General features: G+C 40.4%; 1 protein-coding gene across 3 annotated transcripts in view; it reads right to left on the minus strand.

The window, feature by feature from the left end:
- Window positions 1-4584: 4584 nt before the first annotated feature.
- Window positions 4585-18315, minus strand: part of CACNB4 (calcium voltage-gated channel auxiliary subunit beta 4) — a gene marked incomplete at both ends in the record, with an annotated part of 243661 nt that continues 229930 nt past the window's right edge. For all 3 annotated transcript variants that reach the window (XM_080927132.1, XM_080927133.1, XM_080927134.1), the window contains 2 exons: window positions 4585-4845; window positions 7010-7195. In XM_080927132.1, the coding sequence (XP_080783258.1) occupies window positions 4585-4845; window positions 7010-7195 (447 nt within the window). The remainder of the gene's footprint in view (window positions 4846-7009; window positions 7196-18315) is intronic.

The raw sequence follows: 18315 nt of genomic DNA on the forward strand, positions 1-18315 counted from the left end.
TTCTTCTATCTTTTTGTGAATATTTTACATCCACCAAAAAGAAAGTTTCATGAAAAGTTATGACTCCCCATGTCTTAGCACTATTCCCTCTTATTTATATGTATGTATGGCAAGTAGGAATTACAGCCCTTAATTAAGATTATCTGATGAGATACTTTCTAATCTTCTCATAATACACCATCATTACATGCAGCATTTTGTCTTAAATTATCTACAAGTGAAGACATTGCTATCAGAGGATTGTTTCATTGGAGAAAGGTCCTTTTAAAAAAAGAAGAAACCTAAAAGAGTAATTTCTGAATGCTGTAGCTGTAGCCAGCTTTATAGTTTTTGATAAACTGGATTGTTTAACTCAACAAGTTATTCTTAACGTCTGTTCAATTAAGTTGTCTGATTGGATCATCATTATTTAAGAGAAAGGGACTGTTGTTTGCCAAGTAGACACAGCTGGAGTAAGTAACCTCATTGACAGTTACAGTGTTGACAGCATTTAAGGATGTAAGGAACTAATCAAACATTTTATTACATGATTTCCTGTAGTATTTACTTATATAGTCATTCAAAGACTAGTTTTATATAATTAAAAAACAACACTGTCATGAGAGACAAAGGCAAATATAAATGAATAAGGGTTATGTAATCATTTATTTGAAGTGTTGGTATGAGGTTTGTTCCAATTACATGGGAGCTCCAGACAATACAGATCCTTTACCCAGTAAGTGGCCACAGCATGCCCTTCGTACCCCTAGAAGTCAAGGATCAACCCCCTCTGCCTATAAACGTCTAGTCTCTGGATTTCTCTTCCTTAGACCTGAGCTAGAGGCTACATTTTGCACAGAGGTAGTTCCTTTCAGTTTGTTTCCTTTCCTAGAATGGCTTCTTGTTAAATTAAACTCACATCATGATAAGCAATTGATCAATTTCAAGAAAATCTTGATGACACTGAAGAAACAAGAGCATGCTGGGAGCATGTGACAGCAGTGTGAACTCTAAAGGGCAGGCATGTCTGAGCACTTCCAACCCTGCAGTATGGCTGGCAGGATGGACACTCTCACCACGTTCCCCTCCAAACACAGGCTTTTCTCTAGAAAAGAGGTAGTATACAGATCATTACAGAGGGCAATTTGTATGATGGTATTGTGTTCTTTTTTTTTTTTTTTTTGCAAATACCAAAATAAAATTATATAAGAAAATATACTAGCTTGCAAATCAAGATTGCCTAGAAACATTCATCACTGACATACTATGTCTCAACATTTTGGGATATGTTCATTGAAAGAGTTGAAGAGTGTGTGCTATCCTTTGCCAAGCTTCCTTGTCTTCATTCCCTTTTCACTCCCCCCCATTCTCTACTATGAAATTTAAGGCCCCCACACAAGAGACAAGTTCAAGTATGCAGGTATGAAAAGACGTTAACATTCTAAAAATACAGTTTTGCAAACAGCAGTTATAGTTGGAGCAAATAATGGCCTCAATTCATTTCAGACTTTGAAAGTCCTTCCCTCAAGGATGGAATGCAGTGGTTTCTATAGTCACACAGTTGAGACTCTTTAGGAAAGACCATGAGTCTAATTGCTAATAATTCCAATCTTGTACCCAGTAGAGCCATATAACTACAGGAGAGAATCACAATCATTGGTAAATAACACTGTGTGTTGTTTTAAGTGTTAGCATAAACAAGGTTACAGTGTTGGTTATGATGCTGTAGTCATATTATAGTCTTGGAAATAAGCATAAAGACCCATAAATAGTATTTCTTTTTCCAGGACCACATTTCCACATTGTTGCGTAAGTCAGCATTATTATATACCATGAAAACTCACAGAATTCTATCATGGTCTATTCTATGAGTAAAAATAGCCTCAAATATCTCTCCTGCTTTTTGTCCTTTGCCATTATGAGTGAAATGAATTAAAGCAAAGTACTTGTGGAATAGGCATTTCCTAGAGGCTCTTGGTATGCCTGGCAAAAATAAAACGTTTTATTTATTATATATCTGGAATTTAGTCATTTATACAAGCAACTCTGAACCTTTAAGAAGAGAGGAGGAATCTTATCTCTTCCTCATTTGAAGGAAACTTATAGGAGGAAGATGAAAGATATGCAAAAATTAAAGTGAAAAATTGAATATATTCATCAAGAATATATATCTCACCCTTTCCTACCATGGCTAGCTTTTTAAGAGAACTGCAAAGCAAAATTGGTATGGACTTCTGATGGCAAATTATGGATGAATTTTGTGCACAGATTACATGGGCCTCCATCTTTCAGCATGACATGGAAGAGCAAAAGGGGTGGATGGGGGGGGAGAAAAAGGCTGGAGAGGCTTGTAAAACAACTGACCCTTCAAAATTGAAAGAAAAGGTAGCTTTGTTGACTAGGAAATATAAGTAAATGCTGTTACAGCTACCTGCCATAAAATATAAATATCTTAAAGTAGTTAAATGACCAAATTGCTAATGCTACTGCAGAAAAAGCTCAACAGCAATCTATTCTAAATTTATACACCCAAGTGCACTCTCTTCAATTAAATGCTCTAATGCACACAAACAAGAAACCAGTAAAGCATACAGGAAAATGGTTTGGCTAATGTTTTCTTTCTCATGCAAATATGTGCTATACATGTAATAAATATAGTTTGTTTGCTGGAAAATGCTCTTCTGTGTTCTAACAGTGTATTCAGTAATGGAAGATTATAAGCTTATTAAAGAGCCCAATGAATACATCTCTGTTAAATGTATTAACAGAAAATTCTGTAAGCCTTGCTGGATGACAAAAGAGCTTCACAAGCTAGTATCAGATGTTAGCTTGTCAATTTTACTGAGCCCGTGTTTAAATGTATCAAATGTTTGAGATTACTTACAAAATTTCAGGCAGCCTCATTATCAGATAAGCAGGTTCATAATGGGTTGCACATACAGTCAAGACAAAGTGTTGATGGGATTCAAGATATGAATAACTGATTAAGGATATGAAACTTAGACTCTTGATCAGGGAAAATAATGAACTGGTATATAGTTTTGAGGGCCCATGTCTTGAATTTTTGGAGAAACTAACATACAATGAATTATACTTGTTTCAGAAATTGACTTCAAGGCATTAGTAGAAAAAGACTTTGTGTCTAGCTCCAATTGGGTCTTTAGAAAACACATGCATTGTGTCATTTCAGAAGCAAGCCCTCTCAGAAGGACATTTGTTTCAAAGGGTCAATTTCAATACTTCCATGGATTAAAGCCTTCTTTAATATAGGACACAGGTCACCAATTTCATAGATACACTCATTGGACATCTACAGGCTGTTTACCAGCAATGAAACAGAGCAGTCTCCCAACTCTCTCTAATATCACGAATTAAAGCTGTCTTGCTTTTAGTGAGTAAATATATTCTGAATCTGTGAGGGGTTTTTTCCCTGCAAGATTTTAATTCAGTGTTTAAACTTTTTCTAATTATTCTGTAAAAACATAACTTTCAGTACCTAATTTGATTATGCCCACGAAAAACAAAAGAAGTGTGATGTAGGGCCAAAGCATTCATTACATTCAAAGACAGAGACTGGCTGCAGTGAGGGAGAAACACTCAGCCATGCTGGCAGAGCTTCTAAGCTGGTGTCTGTGCTTCTCTGTGGGATGTACAGCCTCCCGTCCAGAGCCAGTTACCATTGCACCCGGAACCATCCAGCCACATCTTGGCTATCTCACGCCAGATCTCCAGATGTGTGCAGGTGTGTGAAGACTGGCTACTGAAGAAACAACACCCCGTTCTCCATTCCCTGGAACTGGCCGTGCTTGGGCTTCTCTTTACTACTCTCAGATATCCCCTGGATTTTGTCAACTTCAAACTTGCTAACAATACTGACTGAACAGAAGGCAAAACACTTTGAGTACAACAGCTGTATCAGGAAAAAATAAAGATATTAAAATCTGAGGCGATTATATAATTTCTGCATTAAGATTTCTGAGATCTTTTTGGCACTATCAATATATTTGGTAAGTTTGAAAAGCCGTTCTGGCAACATTAACATATTATTAAAATGTTTATACATTCCAACTTGAAGTGTAAATTTAGCTTCCAGCAAATAAATACCATAGCTGGGTTGGTTTCTATTAGTATTTTGATTTTCTTATTGGGTATTTTTTTTTTTTCTGATTTTTCAATTGATTTCAACATGCTCAGGTAGACTTTCCAGTCAATTCACCCAAATTCCAACAGGAATTGGTTTATAAATTGGTTCCAACTGGAACTGGTCATTTGGAATTTCCTACACGGGAAATTATTTTATATGTGCCTTGATCAGTACCCTAAATTACAAACTGATGTGTCTAAAATCTATGAAGAAAACAAAAGGTACTGTTATCATGTAAATGTAGCACTTAAAAATACCTATAAGATTGGGCATCTAATACCCATCTAGACTTAAGGGCATAATGTAATTCTATTTAATTCTTGCCCCTTAGATCAAATGACAGCAGACCACCCGCACAGCAGATACTGTGCCATGCTTCCCAAACTAAAATGACTGGTTTATCTTAGCAGTACTATGGTAAATTGTCAACAGATGATGTTTGTTTGTTTGTTTGGGCAGCCTCAAAGCCTATGTCGGGAGTCATGGCTGCATCCCCCAGGTGAGCCTCGGTTCCTATGGGGTTTGTAAGTGTCCTGGTATGAGTCAGGGTAGTCTTCTTCCACCAGAGGGTAGTGATCTCGGCTGTGCTGGGAGCTGGAAGACAAGCGGTTCCTACTCTTGCGGGCCCTCTCATTGTGGTAATTCTCATCAGAGGTCATTAGGCTCCGTCTTTCAATTGGCGAATTCTCTGTAGAATGGTTGCTGTGCCTCATTCGCTGACTCTAAAAATATCAGACAGTTCACTGGTTAGATGAGGTCAGCTTCACTCAGCTAAACATGCTAATGCTTGTGCAGTTACAGGCTCTATAACACAAGCTTCTGTCTGACCTAATAAAGCATTTGAGTCACAAGCGTTCTGCTTCGAATACCTGGTCCTTTTTTTGGGGATGCAACATACATAGATGCTTTATTACTGACAGTTCATGAATGTAAACATGATACTGAACGACTCTGCTTCCTATTAAAACACAAGAACTTAAAGTGAACTTTTAAAGAGAACTTAATCTATTTAGATAGGCTTAATTGGGGGGGTAAGGATTACTTTATCATTCAGACATAAAGTTTAGAATAAGATCTATTATTTGATTCTTTTCATGGATTCATAAAAAATATTTCTCCCCCAAAAGTTGCTCACTATATATTTACTTCATCTTGTCCAGGATCAGTATTCCTTATAGCTTTGAAAAAAAAAAAAGAATGAAGCTACTATTTGTACTGTCCATTAAATAATGCATTTGTTTCTGTGTCTGACACAGATATGAAACTCAGTCTTCAGATATAAACCAAGTTCTTTAATATTATTCATTAAAATGAACATCTTAAGGTCGTTATTTGATGACCCAAAATATACTGTCTGACATTATTTTTCTCACTGAAAGAGCACCTGTCTGTCTGTGTCTCCCAGCTTAGATAGGTCACATAGATTATAGAGCAGGAACGTGGTGCAACCAAGGGCCCAGATACCTCTTCCCCAAAGTACATCATCTTCCCACAGAAGGAAACACATTAGTGGGTCACAGGTCATGCCATCAAACACCTTTGGTTACTGGGAGAAGTAGGCCACAGGGTAAAGGGCACCAAATGAACTCATTAGGGAGAGCTACTATATGTGGCTAGTCATAGGGTTATGTGTGATAAACAATGTGCACCGTTAGACCCTCCAGCACTACAAAGTTCAACCATTCCCTTTATTTCCATCCAGAGTCAGCCATAACCAATGGGAATATTGCTCTTAGACGGGAAGGAAACAAAGGCAAGAAACAGTACTGGTGCACATAGACTCGTGCTAGTGCACATGGACACGCTGAGTATTACCACTGTCCGTTTCCTGCATTCATTTCTAGATTCAGAAGAAATTCATTTGTTTGGCAGGTTCTCTGCTTGCAAAGGTGCCATCTGCATTGGAGTAATGTAGTTATAATAAAATTTCAGAGAGTGCCATTTAGCTTAGAGTTAACTCTACGAAATCTTCAATTATGACTATCATTATAACCCATTAAAACAAAACCAGCCATGTAGCCAGGAGGTTCATTTGACTGTATATTCCTCAACTTGGAGTTTGAATCCATTCCAGCTGCTTGATAAATGGTGAATAATTATTACTGCAGAAAGGCAGGACTCAATTTGTATCGCCATGCCTCTGGCATCCAACTTCTAGTTCTGACTGCAACAGCAAAGATGAGCTCTGATATTCTTTGTGCTTATCTCCAAACTCCCCACGGGGACTAAGGTAGGCCTCTAGAGACCTCAGAAACACAGGAACCTGGCACCATTTCCAAACCTGCTCACTCATTCTGTTTGTACAAGGTTGTGAGCACTCTCGAGCATGTACCATGTGGTTGAGAATATGTTAATTACTATTACTGTGAAAATACCTATTAAGTCTACCAGAGATTTCAGAGTCCTCAGAAATCTAAGTGAAATTCACTATCCCTTCATAGCAAAGTTCTTCAGAGTGAGAAACTCATGGGGGAAAGCAGGTTTTCTCAATGACAGGTCAGGATCAGTGTAAGGTTTAGTTTTCTTTGTTAATCAAAACAAAATTTAAGTTTTGTTTTTATGTATAAATATTTTGCCTGTATGTCTGTGCACCACCTATGTGCCTGGTACTCATGAAGGTCAGATCTCCTCAGACTGAAGTTATACAGGGTTGTGAGCCACTGTGTGTTTGCTGGGAACTAAACCATGGTTTTCAGCCAGAGTGGAAAGTGTTCTTAACTGTGGAGCCATCTCTCTAGCTCCCTGTGTTTGTTAAAAAATGCAGTGTCCTCCTCTCTTGCTTCTTCAGATTTAACAACAACTGCAGTCTTCATCTTAATTAATTCTCTACTGGATCCTGAAAATAAAGGTTGCAAAAGTTATAAGCCAAAAAGAAAACAAATGTACCTGTAATCCAGAGATTGCTGTGGGGTATGGTGAGAGAGCTGTGGAGCCCACGTTCCTCCCCAGTAATGGGGTCATAGGGGTGCTACTGCTTGTGTGGGTGGCACGCCAGTATGCCTCCAGGTACTCGCCCAGATGTTCACAGGCATCCTCAAGTTGATTCTCATCTAATATAACATCAAACATTTCCTGCAGATTATAAGAAAACCCATCATATTTCTACTGTAGGTTTTACTGAAAACTCTACTTAAGGCAGAAGTAGCATTCCTCAAAGGTAGTGTCAACTATTAAATATTTAGATCTTTCCTGACTTAAAGAGAAAAAGATGAAGCCAGGGAATCAGAGTGCATGCCTTTGATCCCAGCACTTGGGAAGCAGAAGCAGGTAGATCAAGGCCAGATTGATCTATAAAGTAAGTTCCAGGACACCCAGGGCTACACAGAGAAACCCTGTCTTGAAAAACAACAATAAAACCTGAGTGGGAATGGGGAGAATATGAATATGAAAACAGTCATATTTTTGTCCAAGTATTCCTATACAGCCGAATTCCACTAATTTTAAAATACAAAGAAACCAGCTAATGAGGATGCCAGAAATAGAGTTCTGAAAATGATTGGCACCATGACCGTGCCCTTGGAAGAAGTATTATTCTGGTGACTGTGTTGAAGGTAATGAGGAGTGCGTCGTTCATTTCAGAATGCTCGTGAAAATGGTTTATCTGTCTTATGATGAAACAGTAAGGAAAGAGAGCTGGGACTGATGTTAGAGAACACACAACAGTGATGACTGTGAAGTGGTTAAGAACAAGAGACTTTAACTGGGGAAGAAAGCACACAAGAAGCAGTTGGTGCCCATGCTTATGTCAGTAGTAAGGACTTTGCTCAACATTTACCTATAAACGAGAAGCAGGTTTTGTGCCTCAAATGAGTAGAATGGTTCTTGTGTTATGACAGTGTGACTGGGAATGAGAAGTGGACATACCCAACACATAGACTCTTGGGACAGAAAGGCAGGAAACCTTAGCACCCTGTCAAGAGAAAGCCATTCTAGAGGGATGTGCTAACATACCCCGTACAAGTGGAGGCTGGTGGCGAACCTTCCCTCTCCCACCACCCTCACCACATACCCACTGTTTTTATGAATTCATTTCACCTATGTTAGAACTTCCAGGACTAAGCCAAGCATGTAGTCATTGCTGCCACCAGCATTGATCTTGCTGGGTAAAGATTAGTGGCAACAGGAAGACGTGGAATTGGCAGCATCCTAGTGCTTAGAGCAAAGGATTCCTGAGGCTATCATGGTGTAAACAGTCTCCAGTGTTTACTATTTGAACCCATGAACTCAGGAAATCTAAACACATGCTTGACCACTGAGCTGTTCTTTCAGCCTACTGTTAACTACTCACTGGATTTTGAAGGCCCTTAGCATGGGTTGTTGAAAGTTAGTGACTTTAGTCCATGCTGACTGGTTTGAAAAGACTCAACAGGTCAACTTACAGAGAAAAGCGCCATTCCCTCCCACCCTCCAGAGCACGTACCAATTGCAGGGAACCATGGAGTTGACCTGACCTAGCTGCCTTGACAGGCATGTGTTCTAGGTTTTTCAGTTTAGAATCCAAGGATGCTGCGACACTGTGTACCTTCTAGTTTCTGAGAACACACTCCCTCAGGCAGTGAAGCAATCTAGCCATTTTGTGTTTCTCTGTGTGTTACCCTAGTAGTCAATTAAGCCTGGAAGCTTGACAGGACAATTGGTCTTAGACATTAATCTGATATACCACGTACAACTTGCAAACTTCATTATATCCGGGGAACTACAATTTTATTGATCCTGGCAACTGCTATTATAATGTGTTCCTGATGAAATTATAAAAAGTTTGACTGCTCTCAATAAAACTGAAGCAGCTTCAATCTTACTATAGTTCTTCCAGGTTGCATCTGGTTTCACTCCTCATGGCTATATCAGATAACCTTGGTCCAGAACCTTACAATCTATAGAATTCCCAATGCATTTTCTATGCACATTTTACTCATCCATACAATATCTACTCAACATTTACTTTGTTCCAGGCTCTGTGGGAATTCAGTGGCAAAGAAATCCGACCTCACTCTATGCTTGAGTCATCCATATCATATGGTGAGAGAGCTTTAAAGTATCCAAACCCTTAATAATCCTTGTCACACTGAGACACACATTCAGAACAACAGAGACCAAGAAAGTTAATCTTTAGGGCTGTGACGTAAAGCTCTGCAGTTAGAAAGAGGTCTAGAGAGACTGGTTTAATTTATGAAGGACGGGAAATGGGTAGTAAATCAAAATTCTATATGGAGAAGAAAGAAAATAAAACAGGCAAAGAAGACCCTTATGGTCCATGAGACACAGAACACTTAGTACCTAGAGTTTTGGTTGCCAGGAATCCTCACTGTACATCTTACCTCCCACCAAGTAAACCAAAGGAGCCTCTCTCTTTCTTGCTATCAAAACCCTCTTCCCCTGGTCAGCAGAGACTCCAGCCATCACAAGATGAGACCTGAGACCCACCCTCACTGCTATGACAGACACGGTGTCGCTTCAGTGCTGGTTGAGCAGAACAAGCCCAAAGCACCACAGACAGTAAGAACAGGCCTGGAAGGGCAGTGGGCGGTGCTCACTGAAGGGACCCTCTCAACTCTACCCAGCTCCATTGTTTCACACATTCTGTGACTAAGAGACCATGATGGTGTTCTATCATTGCTCATGTGCACTGTACACATTTGATTGCAGAGGTCTGCAGCATCAGTATGGGCTTGTTTATTCCCAGCAAGATATTAAAGACTCTTCCTTAGCTGGGAAGACCGTATGTGTAGTTATCTGCCCCCCCTGCCCGTCTCTCTCTCCCTCCCTCCCTCCCTCCCTCTCTCTCTCTCTCTCTCTCTCTCTCTCTCTCTCTCTCTCTCTTTCTCTCTCTCTTTTTCTCGTGTGTGTGTGTGTGTGTGTGTGTGTGTGTGTGCTACTATGCCCAGAACTCAGATCCACCCACATATTAGGCAAGTGCTCTGGCCTTGAGCTACATCCCAACACACACAAAAGTTTTTGACAAAGGTGGTAAGAATCTAATAGTGGGGAAAAGGTCAGTCTCTTCAGTAAATATGAGCAAAACTGGATATGCTTATGTTGAAGAGTCAAAGTGGATCCTTTTCGCTCACCATACAAGAAACCAGATTCAAACTGGATCAAAGATGTAACTAATTCTTAGGCCTGAATTAAGCCTGAAACCATGAAATATTAAAACAGGGGAACTACTTTAAGACACTGGTATGGGGGTGGGATGATAGTAATCTCAACACATAGGCAACAAAAGTAAAAATAGACAAATGAGTTCACATCAAACTGAGAAATGCTGACACAGCAAAACAAGATTAAGAGACAAGAAAAATGTCTGCAAATGAAAAACAGTGCACACTGACATTTAGAACACAGAAGAAACTCAGAAAAGATAAACATCACAGATACTTCTTAAAATGGAACATAGAGATGTCCAACAAGCACACAACAGAAGCTCCTTTTCACTAATTATAGGGGAAATGCAAAACAAGCCCCAACGGGCACCGTGTGTCAGTCAGCTCAAGGCACACGGGAAGCTGAGGCAGAAGCATCGCACATTTCAGGTCAGCCAGACAAATCCTAGGCCAGCTTTAGGCTATGGAATGAGACCTTGTCTAAAAGAAACAAACAGAACAAGGCTGAAGTAACAGTTCTGCACTAAAGTACTTGCCTAGCATTTCCTAGGCTTGGTTTGATTCTTAACAAACAACACGACAAAAATAACCACAGTTGAGAAAGCTTCTCACTCCAGTTAGAATGGGTATTACCAAAATAGAAGGGATGCTGGGAACTGTTACACACTTTTGGTGAGACTGGGCAGGAATGTAGACCTTATGACAAAGAAATGGAGACTCCCCACAAAATTAAAAGAAGTACTACATGGTGTCAGATGGAGTATTCGTAACAAAAATGGACTTCCACCCCCAAGGTCATCACAGCACTGTTTATAATAGCCAAAATATGGAACCAATCCAGATGCCCTATCATAAATGTATGGGTAAAGGAAAATGTAGTATAGTTTCATGAGAGAGTACTGTTCAAGACGTGGAAGAAGATGTGTGGAGGAGAAAAAACACAGATACAGCGAGACACACCTTCTCACTCATGTACAAGACCCAGTAATTCTGCCTGGACACCGGCCGGGTTGAGAAAACAGGTTTTAGGAACAGGGAGGGATAGTGGGAGAATGTGAGGGGCCCCAGGTTGTAGACAGGTGGGGACATATGCAATGCACAGCATATTGATGAATAGCAATAAACCCAATAATCTATACAATTAATATTTGATAATTAAAATGAAAACTTTTCAAGTAAAGAGAAATGAAAAAGACTGCAAGGTGTGGAGTGAGTTATATATGTACTTACTTGGCTGTCCCCCCCCCATTTTACCATCACTATGGAAACCATAATCAGCAGTTAATTGCATGGGATTTTAATAAAGTGTTTCCCTTTGCCAATGGGTAGAATTTGTACACATCAGCTCAGAGCTGTTTGCATCTGTTAGCCTGATCAATTCTTGCAAACTGTCTTTTCACTGCTAAGTGGTAGCTATATGATAGAGGATGGTTTGAAACCGTCCCCAGGCTTTCAAAAGCATAGAGATTGCAAGTTTTACCTTCTGAATGGCCCTGACGTATGTGCTCATTTCCAACTGGGAAGAATTTCACAGACTATGTGTCTTGGCAAATTTTCTTTTCTGTTTAGAAAATAGCACAGCCGACTAGAACAATGTATTAGAATGACACCAGGATGGGGGGGGGATATATATATACATACATACACACACACACACACATATATATATATATTTATATATATATATATATATATTATATATTAAACAAAGAGAAATTCAAAGTGAAGCAACCAAACCAGTTCTGCAAACCAGCTTTGCCACATTTTAAAATGAATATAAAAGTCATGTCTAATCAGCTGCTTCCCATACAGTGCAGGAGGTCCTAAGCATGCAAAGAGACAAAGAGAGCCATTTAATCAGCAAAAGTCCCTGGCAGTGAGCAGTTTGCCCCGCTGTAATCAGGCCTGTGGTGACCCCATGGTGAAAAGGAACAGGGAATGTTCCAGAGGACTGACATGCTAAACACCTCTGGCATCCTGGGACAGAGCCCTTTCTGCAGCTGAGGCATGTTGGATCTGTGCGGCTGCTAAAGCAAACAAACTGCAAGTGAGCAGGAACAGGCAGGAGACCTGTTGTCTGGATAAGCATTCACAGATGCACAGAGTACATAGGCGCTGAATTCTGGATGGTAGAAACAGGCGGGCCTGCCATACACTCAGAGCTTGGAGAAGAGCAAGGCTCAAAGGAGACAGGAAAGCGTGAAGCGTTTTGATGTTTCAGAAAGTCCGAAGCACCTCTCCACCTCCCTTGTTAAGCCTTTTCATTGGGGGTTGAGTACCTCTGCGGGAGTCCTCTGTGCTAAAACCCAGACAAGGAGCAAACTGAGATGGTCCCTCCAGTTTTTACAAAACAAACACTACTGTTCAGGTCCTATATGAGGAATGGAGCAAACGTCACCTGTCTGTATTCTTTGGGGAGGAAGGACATACAGAGAATGGCTGGTATGTTTTCCTTAATGACTATAAAATGCAAATTACTCCTGTATCTTGTCCACCATGTATATGTAGGAGGGCCTACCTTACTACTTTTAATACAAAGCTTAAAATCTCAGAAACCAATTATGCCCTTAGCTTTATCTCCCTTTAATTTTAAATTAAATTCATTTCTCTTTATGTGTATCAGTGTTTTTGCCCACATATAGGTCTGTGCACCACATGAATACTTGGTGCTCAAAAAGATCAGGAGAGGTCATTGGATTTCCTAGAACTAGGGTTACACAGGGTTATAAGATGCCATGGGTGCTGGGAGTCAAACCCAAGGTCAGAAGAGCAGCCAGTGCTCTGAACTAATAAGCTCTTGCTCCAGTCCCTAGTTTTACCTCTTAAAAAGATGGTTCACTCCCAAGTTTTAGCAAGACAGGAGATCATAGGTGTGCAAACTCCATGGCTTATACTTGGTTTCATTTATCTGTTATGTGTAGATACAGCATCATGTAGGTCTCTTTGCCTATTTCTCAGAGGAAGTAGGCAATACTAGGGATCTATACATCTTTGTTTCTTTACTACTGTAACATAGAGAGGCCTCTAAGGTGTCACCATTCAAGGAGAATGGCTGAGTGCTTGTGCTGTTCAGTAAAACAGCGTGGCTGGATACCTCAGCCCCGACATTAATTACACAACAAGCAGCTGGTCAGTGTTACCTTCACACTGAGATTGCATTATTTGTATTTATCAAGGGCTCTGAAGTCGAGTACTCAGCTCACTAACTGAAAACCAGAGTCCACACGTCAGTATCTGTCGCTGTTCAAGGATCTAGGCTTCTGCTGGAGATAAAGAAAAGCCAAATAATAGTGGCAGACTCTGGCAGAAGCTCTTTTTTTAAGGTACTAAAGGAAAAAAAAATCAGTTCTTGCCACAGCAGTGGTGCTGGCACAAAGATGAGATTATAGGAACATTGATTTTGAATCCTAACGTGTTTTCCTCCCATGTCTCTCTGTGCCCATTCTTATTCCCCAGAGACTATAACAATACCCAGGCAGCTCTGCTGTCCATGGAAAAGGTGTTCAGTGCCTTTGTTAAGTTCAGGTCAATTGTATGTGTTACATCATAGCCCCGGTGGGAAGGGACCATCCCACCATACTACACCTAGGTCGGTTGCTTGAAATCTCTAGAAATGTGCAGAATGAGATTCGATCCTGTGAGGCCTTGTTTCGTGAAGGGAAGATGCAGAGCACATTCCTTTGTTTTCGAAAAGCAGTGTGAATAATTTAAACTGCAAGCATCCAGGGTTTCATATGAATGAATGCAGCTGTGGAGAGAATATGTCAAGTAGATGAGCGAATCTGTACTGTTCTCAATAATTTAAATATTGTTGGAACCAGGCGGTGGAAAATTCCGCTCAGCATTTGCCTGCCTGGTGGAATGATTTAGAGCCCATTTAGCGATGGGAAATAAGGTAGACTAGAAGGAAACTATTCTGGTTCTCAAAATGTTAGAGGTTTACAAGCGAGCCTCTGAGGAGAAGATGAACTCACCTCTTATAGAAAAGGTGGTTGATGTCATTTTATACAGACAAAAAGCCATTAGCATCTCAAAGAGCCTCTGGGTCAGCGTTTGGTAGCACAAGCCAGCTTGTAACTAAGTGGGATTAAAGGATTATATTTCATTTACCATCCAATTGTCTATCTGCTGTTCTCACCAAGCATTATGCAACCCTCATTACCACACTAGCGGGACAAGTTGAACTTGGCCTTTTCTCTGACAAGGAAGAGATACTAATAGCCTTGAAGACAATTGAAGTCTATAAATACAGTATGTAGATGCACACCAAGAAAATGTAATCTGGCTAACAACATAACAAAGAGTCTGCAAGGGCTCCTATATCCAAGTGCCTGGGGACACTGATTTTCTTCCTAGAGCAGAGTTTTAAGTGACCACAAATTCATCGGTCATCTCTGTACTGAGATAGAACAATATGTCCCCTCTCCTTAGATCAGTGATCACTCTGTTAAGCTAAATACTGAGGAAATGTTGGAACGAGACCTAAGATGAACCCTCAGGAGACTATGGTAAAAGCCAATAGCCCTGCAGAAATGAGCCTGAACCAAGGCCCTGAACCAAGTGGAAAGGAAGAACAGGTTGAATGCCTCCTACTCACCCCCGCTGAGAGATAAGCTAGCCATCAGCTGACTGTTGGAAGTCACCATGTTTAGGACTATTTATTTTGCAGTAATAGATGACAAAGCTTGTCCTAGAAGAAGAGTGGCAGTTTCTTTCATCTGCATTGTTCCTGCATCTTGCTTCTACAAAGTTCAAATGGAGTCTAGTCATTCCCATGGTTTACCTACATACTGTTCATTGCTACTTAAAGGCAAAGTTGAATCGTTTTGGAAAGAATACCACTTGGCTCAACAAACCTAAATTATTTACTCTCTGGTCCTTTACTAAAAAGCTTACCGACTCTTCTCCTAGCCCCGTGTTCTCTCTTGTGGAGAATATGCAGTGTGCTGGCTATATATGTCAGCCCGACTAGAGTCATGTGTGGAAAGGGAACCTCAATTGAAAAAATGCTTCCAAAGTTTTCTTGATTGATGATGGATGTGGAAGGGCCCATCTCTGTGGGCAGTGATACCCCTAGGTTGGTGGTCCTGGGTGCTATAAGAAGCAGGCTGAGAAAAACACAAAGATTAATCCATTAAGCAGAGTTCTTCTATAGCTTCAGCTTTAGTTCATTCTCCCAGGTTCCTGTCTGGATTTTTCTAGGCAATGGACAACAAGCTTTAAGATGAAACAAACCCTTTCCTTTCCAAGTTGCTTTTGCTCATCATGTTTTATCACAGCAACAGAAACTCTAATATATGTAGTAACTAACCTATTGCTATTTTACTGTAGGTTGATGTCTATATGCAGGCAAGGGCGGGCACTAGTTAGGTCAAGCTGATACATAATTGGAAGGTAGAGAGTGGGGCGGGAACAAAGTTTTGGTGAGGCGGGACAGAAGGAGAAGAAGGAGAAGCAACATGAAGCCAGCAAAAGAGGATTTGGACCCAGGTGAACTTAATTGGCGATAGGTAGATATAATTATTTCTAAGGGCTCCTATGGATCAATTTGTTTTATCTAGGTGGGTGGTTTATATCTTTGTCAATGGTTGTAAGCTTATTGTGTGGATGTATTGTGGATTGAGAATTTGACATATAAATCTGATTGATAAACTGTTGATTGTGGAGTCATGATTTTACTGGGCTGTGGAGAATGAGAGCAAAGATTCTGGCTGGTAGAGAAGCAGCTGGGGTGAGCGGTTCCTGCTGGGTGGAAACTGATAGTAGCAGATCCGTTTTTCAATTTTACCGCAACCATTTACCATCTAGTGGTTTGGTTCTCAACCTTCCTAATGCTGTGACCTTGTAATCTAGTTCCTCATATTGTAGTGACCCCAAATTATAAAATTATATTGTTGCTATTTCATAACTCTAATTTTGCTACTGTTATGAACTGTAGTGTAAATATCTGATATGCAGGATATTTTATGTGCAACTTCCCATGGGATAGTGACCCACGGTATGAGAACCACTGGTCTGCAGTCTCCCTGGATTAAGACACTATAATTTCCCAAGGCTTTTAGCTTATGGGAAGCCAGTTCACCTCTTGTTGGTCTCAATTCTCCCACTTGTAAAATGAGAAGATTGGAACAGAACTGTATTTCCCTGTAAGTGTTCCATGAAACATTAGACCCATTAGCTTTTCTGTGGAGAAAGAGACCTGTAGACACATTACTGAGAAGCACAGGTTATCCTCTATCCTGCTGGAGATACAGAGAGAACATTAGCAAAACCGGACTTATAAACAAAGACACCTGATGATCAGTGTTTACATTAGGATTTTCTTAAACATCCTCTTAAGACAAAAAAGGAATGTGTTCTTTTCCCCATCCTGTCTGACATCGTCCAGTAGTAAGGTACATAAGACATACAGTCTGCGCCTGGTAGTCCCTGGAACCAGACTTATCCTTCTAGCTACAGAAAGGTGTTTCCTTCAGTGGCTTTGAGACATCCCTTTCTAGAACCTGCTGCCTAGGATATCACTGCAGTGTGAGACCCTGCTCCTGGGCTCTGCTGAGTCAGCAGACTAGAGACACAGAAGCCAAGTAGGCAAGCTGCAGATCCTTCCAAAGGAACTAAAATGTCCCAGTGATCGCCAGTATCTGGGAGACAGTGATTATTATGGTTCTTGAAGTAAAGGGACAAATGCATTTTTAAATTGCTCCTAGCTTTTGTAATCTAAACACTTCTTCATGTGGGCGAAAATAGAACGCACGATTCTTTTCCAGAATGACAAATGCTATGCACACAATATCGCACGCTTAGAAAATGTGAACAGTTACCTTAGTTATTCTAACTGCTTGCTGAAAATGCTAGGCTTTCTGACCAATTATTCAGAACAAAGATGTGCCTGTCTTGCTAACGTAGTGATAGACGAAGGAAGTCCTCCCTGTACTGTGACAAGTTGAAATTGAAAGCCCGAGACAAGCCCACCATGTTGCTGACATGTAAGTATGTGAATGTGCCTAATTTTGGCACCACCTATCTCAGAGGTCCCACACTGTGAAGATAGACCATGGTAAAAGCCCCCACTGTAAGCATCCTGGCATGAGGGAAGACATTCTAAAGAGCCACTTGTGAACTTCCCTTGGGCTGTCCGACCACTGAAACAATGATCTCCAAGGGATTAGAATTTACTCAGGAACCTTTTGATGGTGCACAGAAAGGCTGAAGCCATGATGTCAGAGGAAGAAGAGGCTTTCCACAGATGACGGCTTTTAAAGCAGATGGAGATATGGTGTGTTAATGATGAGCTGGACCACACCTGGACCAGAAATTCTTGCCCCTTATTTAAGCCTAAACTTCATGCCAGTGTCCTGGAGGTGGACAAGGAACTGCTGGATCCCTTTGGTTTTCTTGCCAGTATGGCCACAGTGGTTCTCCGCTTTTCATTGCTTCTTTAGTTGGCACACTGGATAGGTGGTGCGATCTTGCTTGTCAGGGCGACTGAAGCCCAGGGTTTCACTCTAAAATTTCCAGTAATGCCCTTAGCACCTCATAAACCTCAATTTTAATAAGTCAGACATTGTTTTCTCTAAAATTGTTTTGACTGAGTATTAATAATGACATAAAAAGAAAAACTATTTCCTCCAATAAATCTCTTGTAATTCTATTTCCATTTTCAGTGACTGCTTCCTAGAATACCAAGCTGATGATGACTACTATTCTAAGATTGTCCTAAAACATAGAAAGAATAGCTGGTTCCTGGCTCTTAGTACCTGCAAAGATTATTTTGTCAAAATAATACTGAAGAAATAATCTTCAGCAAAGATTATTTCTCTTTAGCTGTGAAACATTACATGGCCAGGGGCTGGGCAACACATTCTTTTCTAGTTTCTCGGCATTTTAAACCAAACATTCCATTCTGTGACATCTTTAGTAGGCCATGTGGCATTAAACATAGATCCCTGGATCAATCTGCAGGGCGGGTCACCTGATAACTCTACTGTGTGAAGAAGGTAGGTGGTGATGGTAAAAAAGAAACTGCTGGCAAAGCCAGATCCACTTCCAATCTTAATTTGTTATGTGATCTCAACAACCTCATTGATCAAT

The sequence above is a fragment of the Micromys minutus genome (genome assembly GCF_963924665.1).
Source record: "Micromys minutus genome assembly, chromosome: 13".
In the NCBI taxonomy this organism is placed as follows: domain Eukaryota; kingdom Metazoa; phylum Chordata; class Mammalia; order Rodentia; family Muridae; genus Micromys; species Micromys minutus.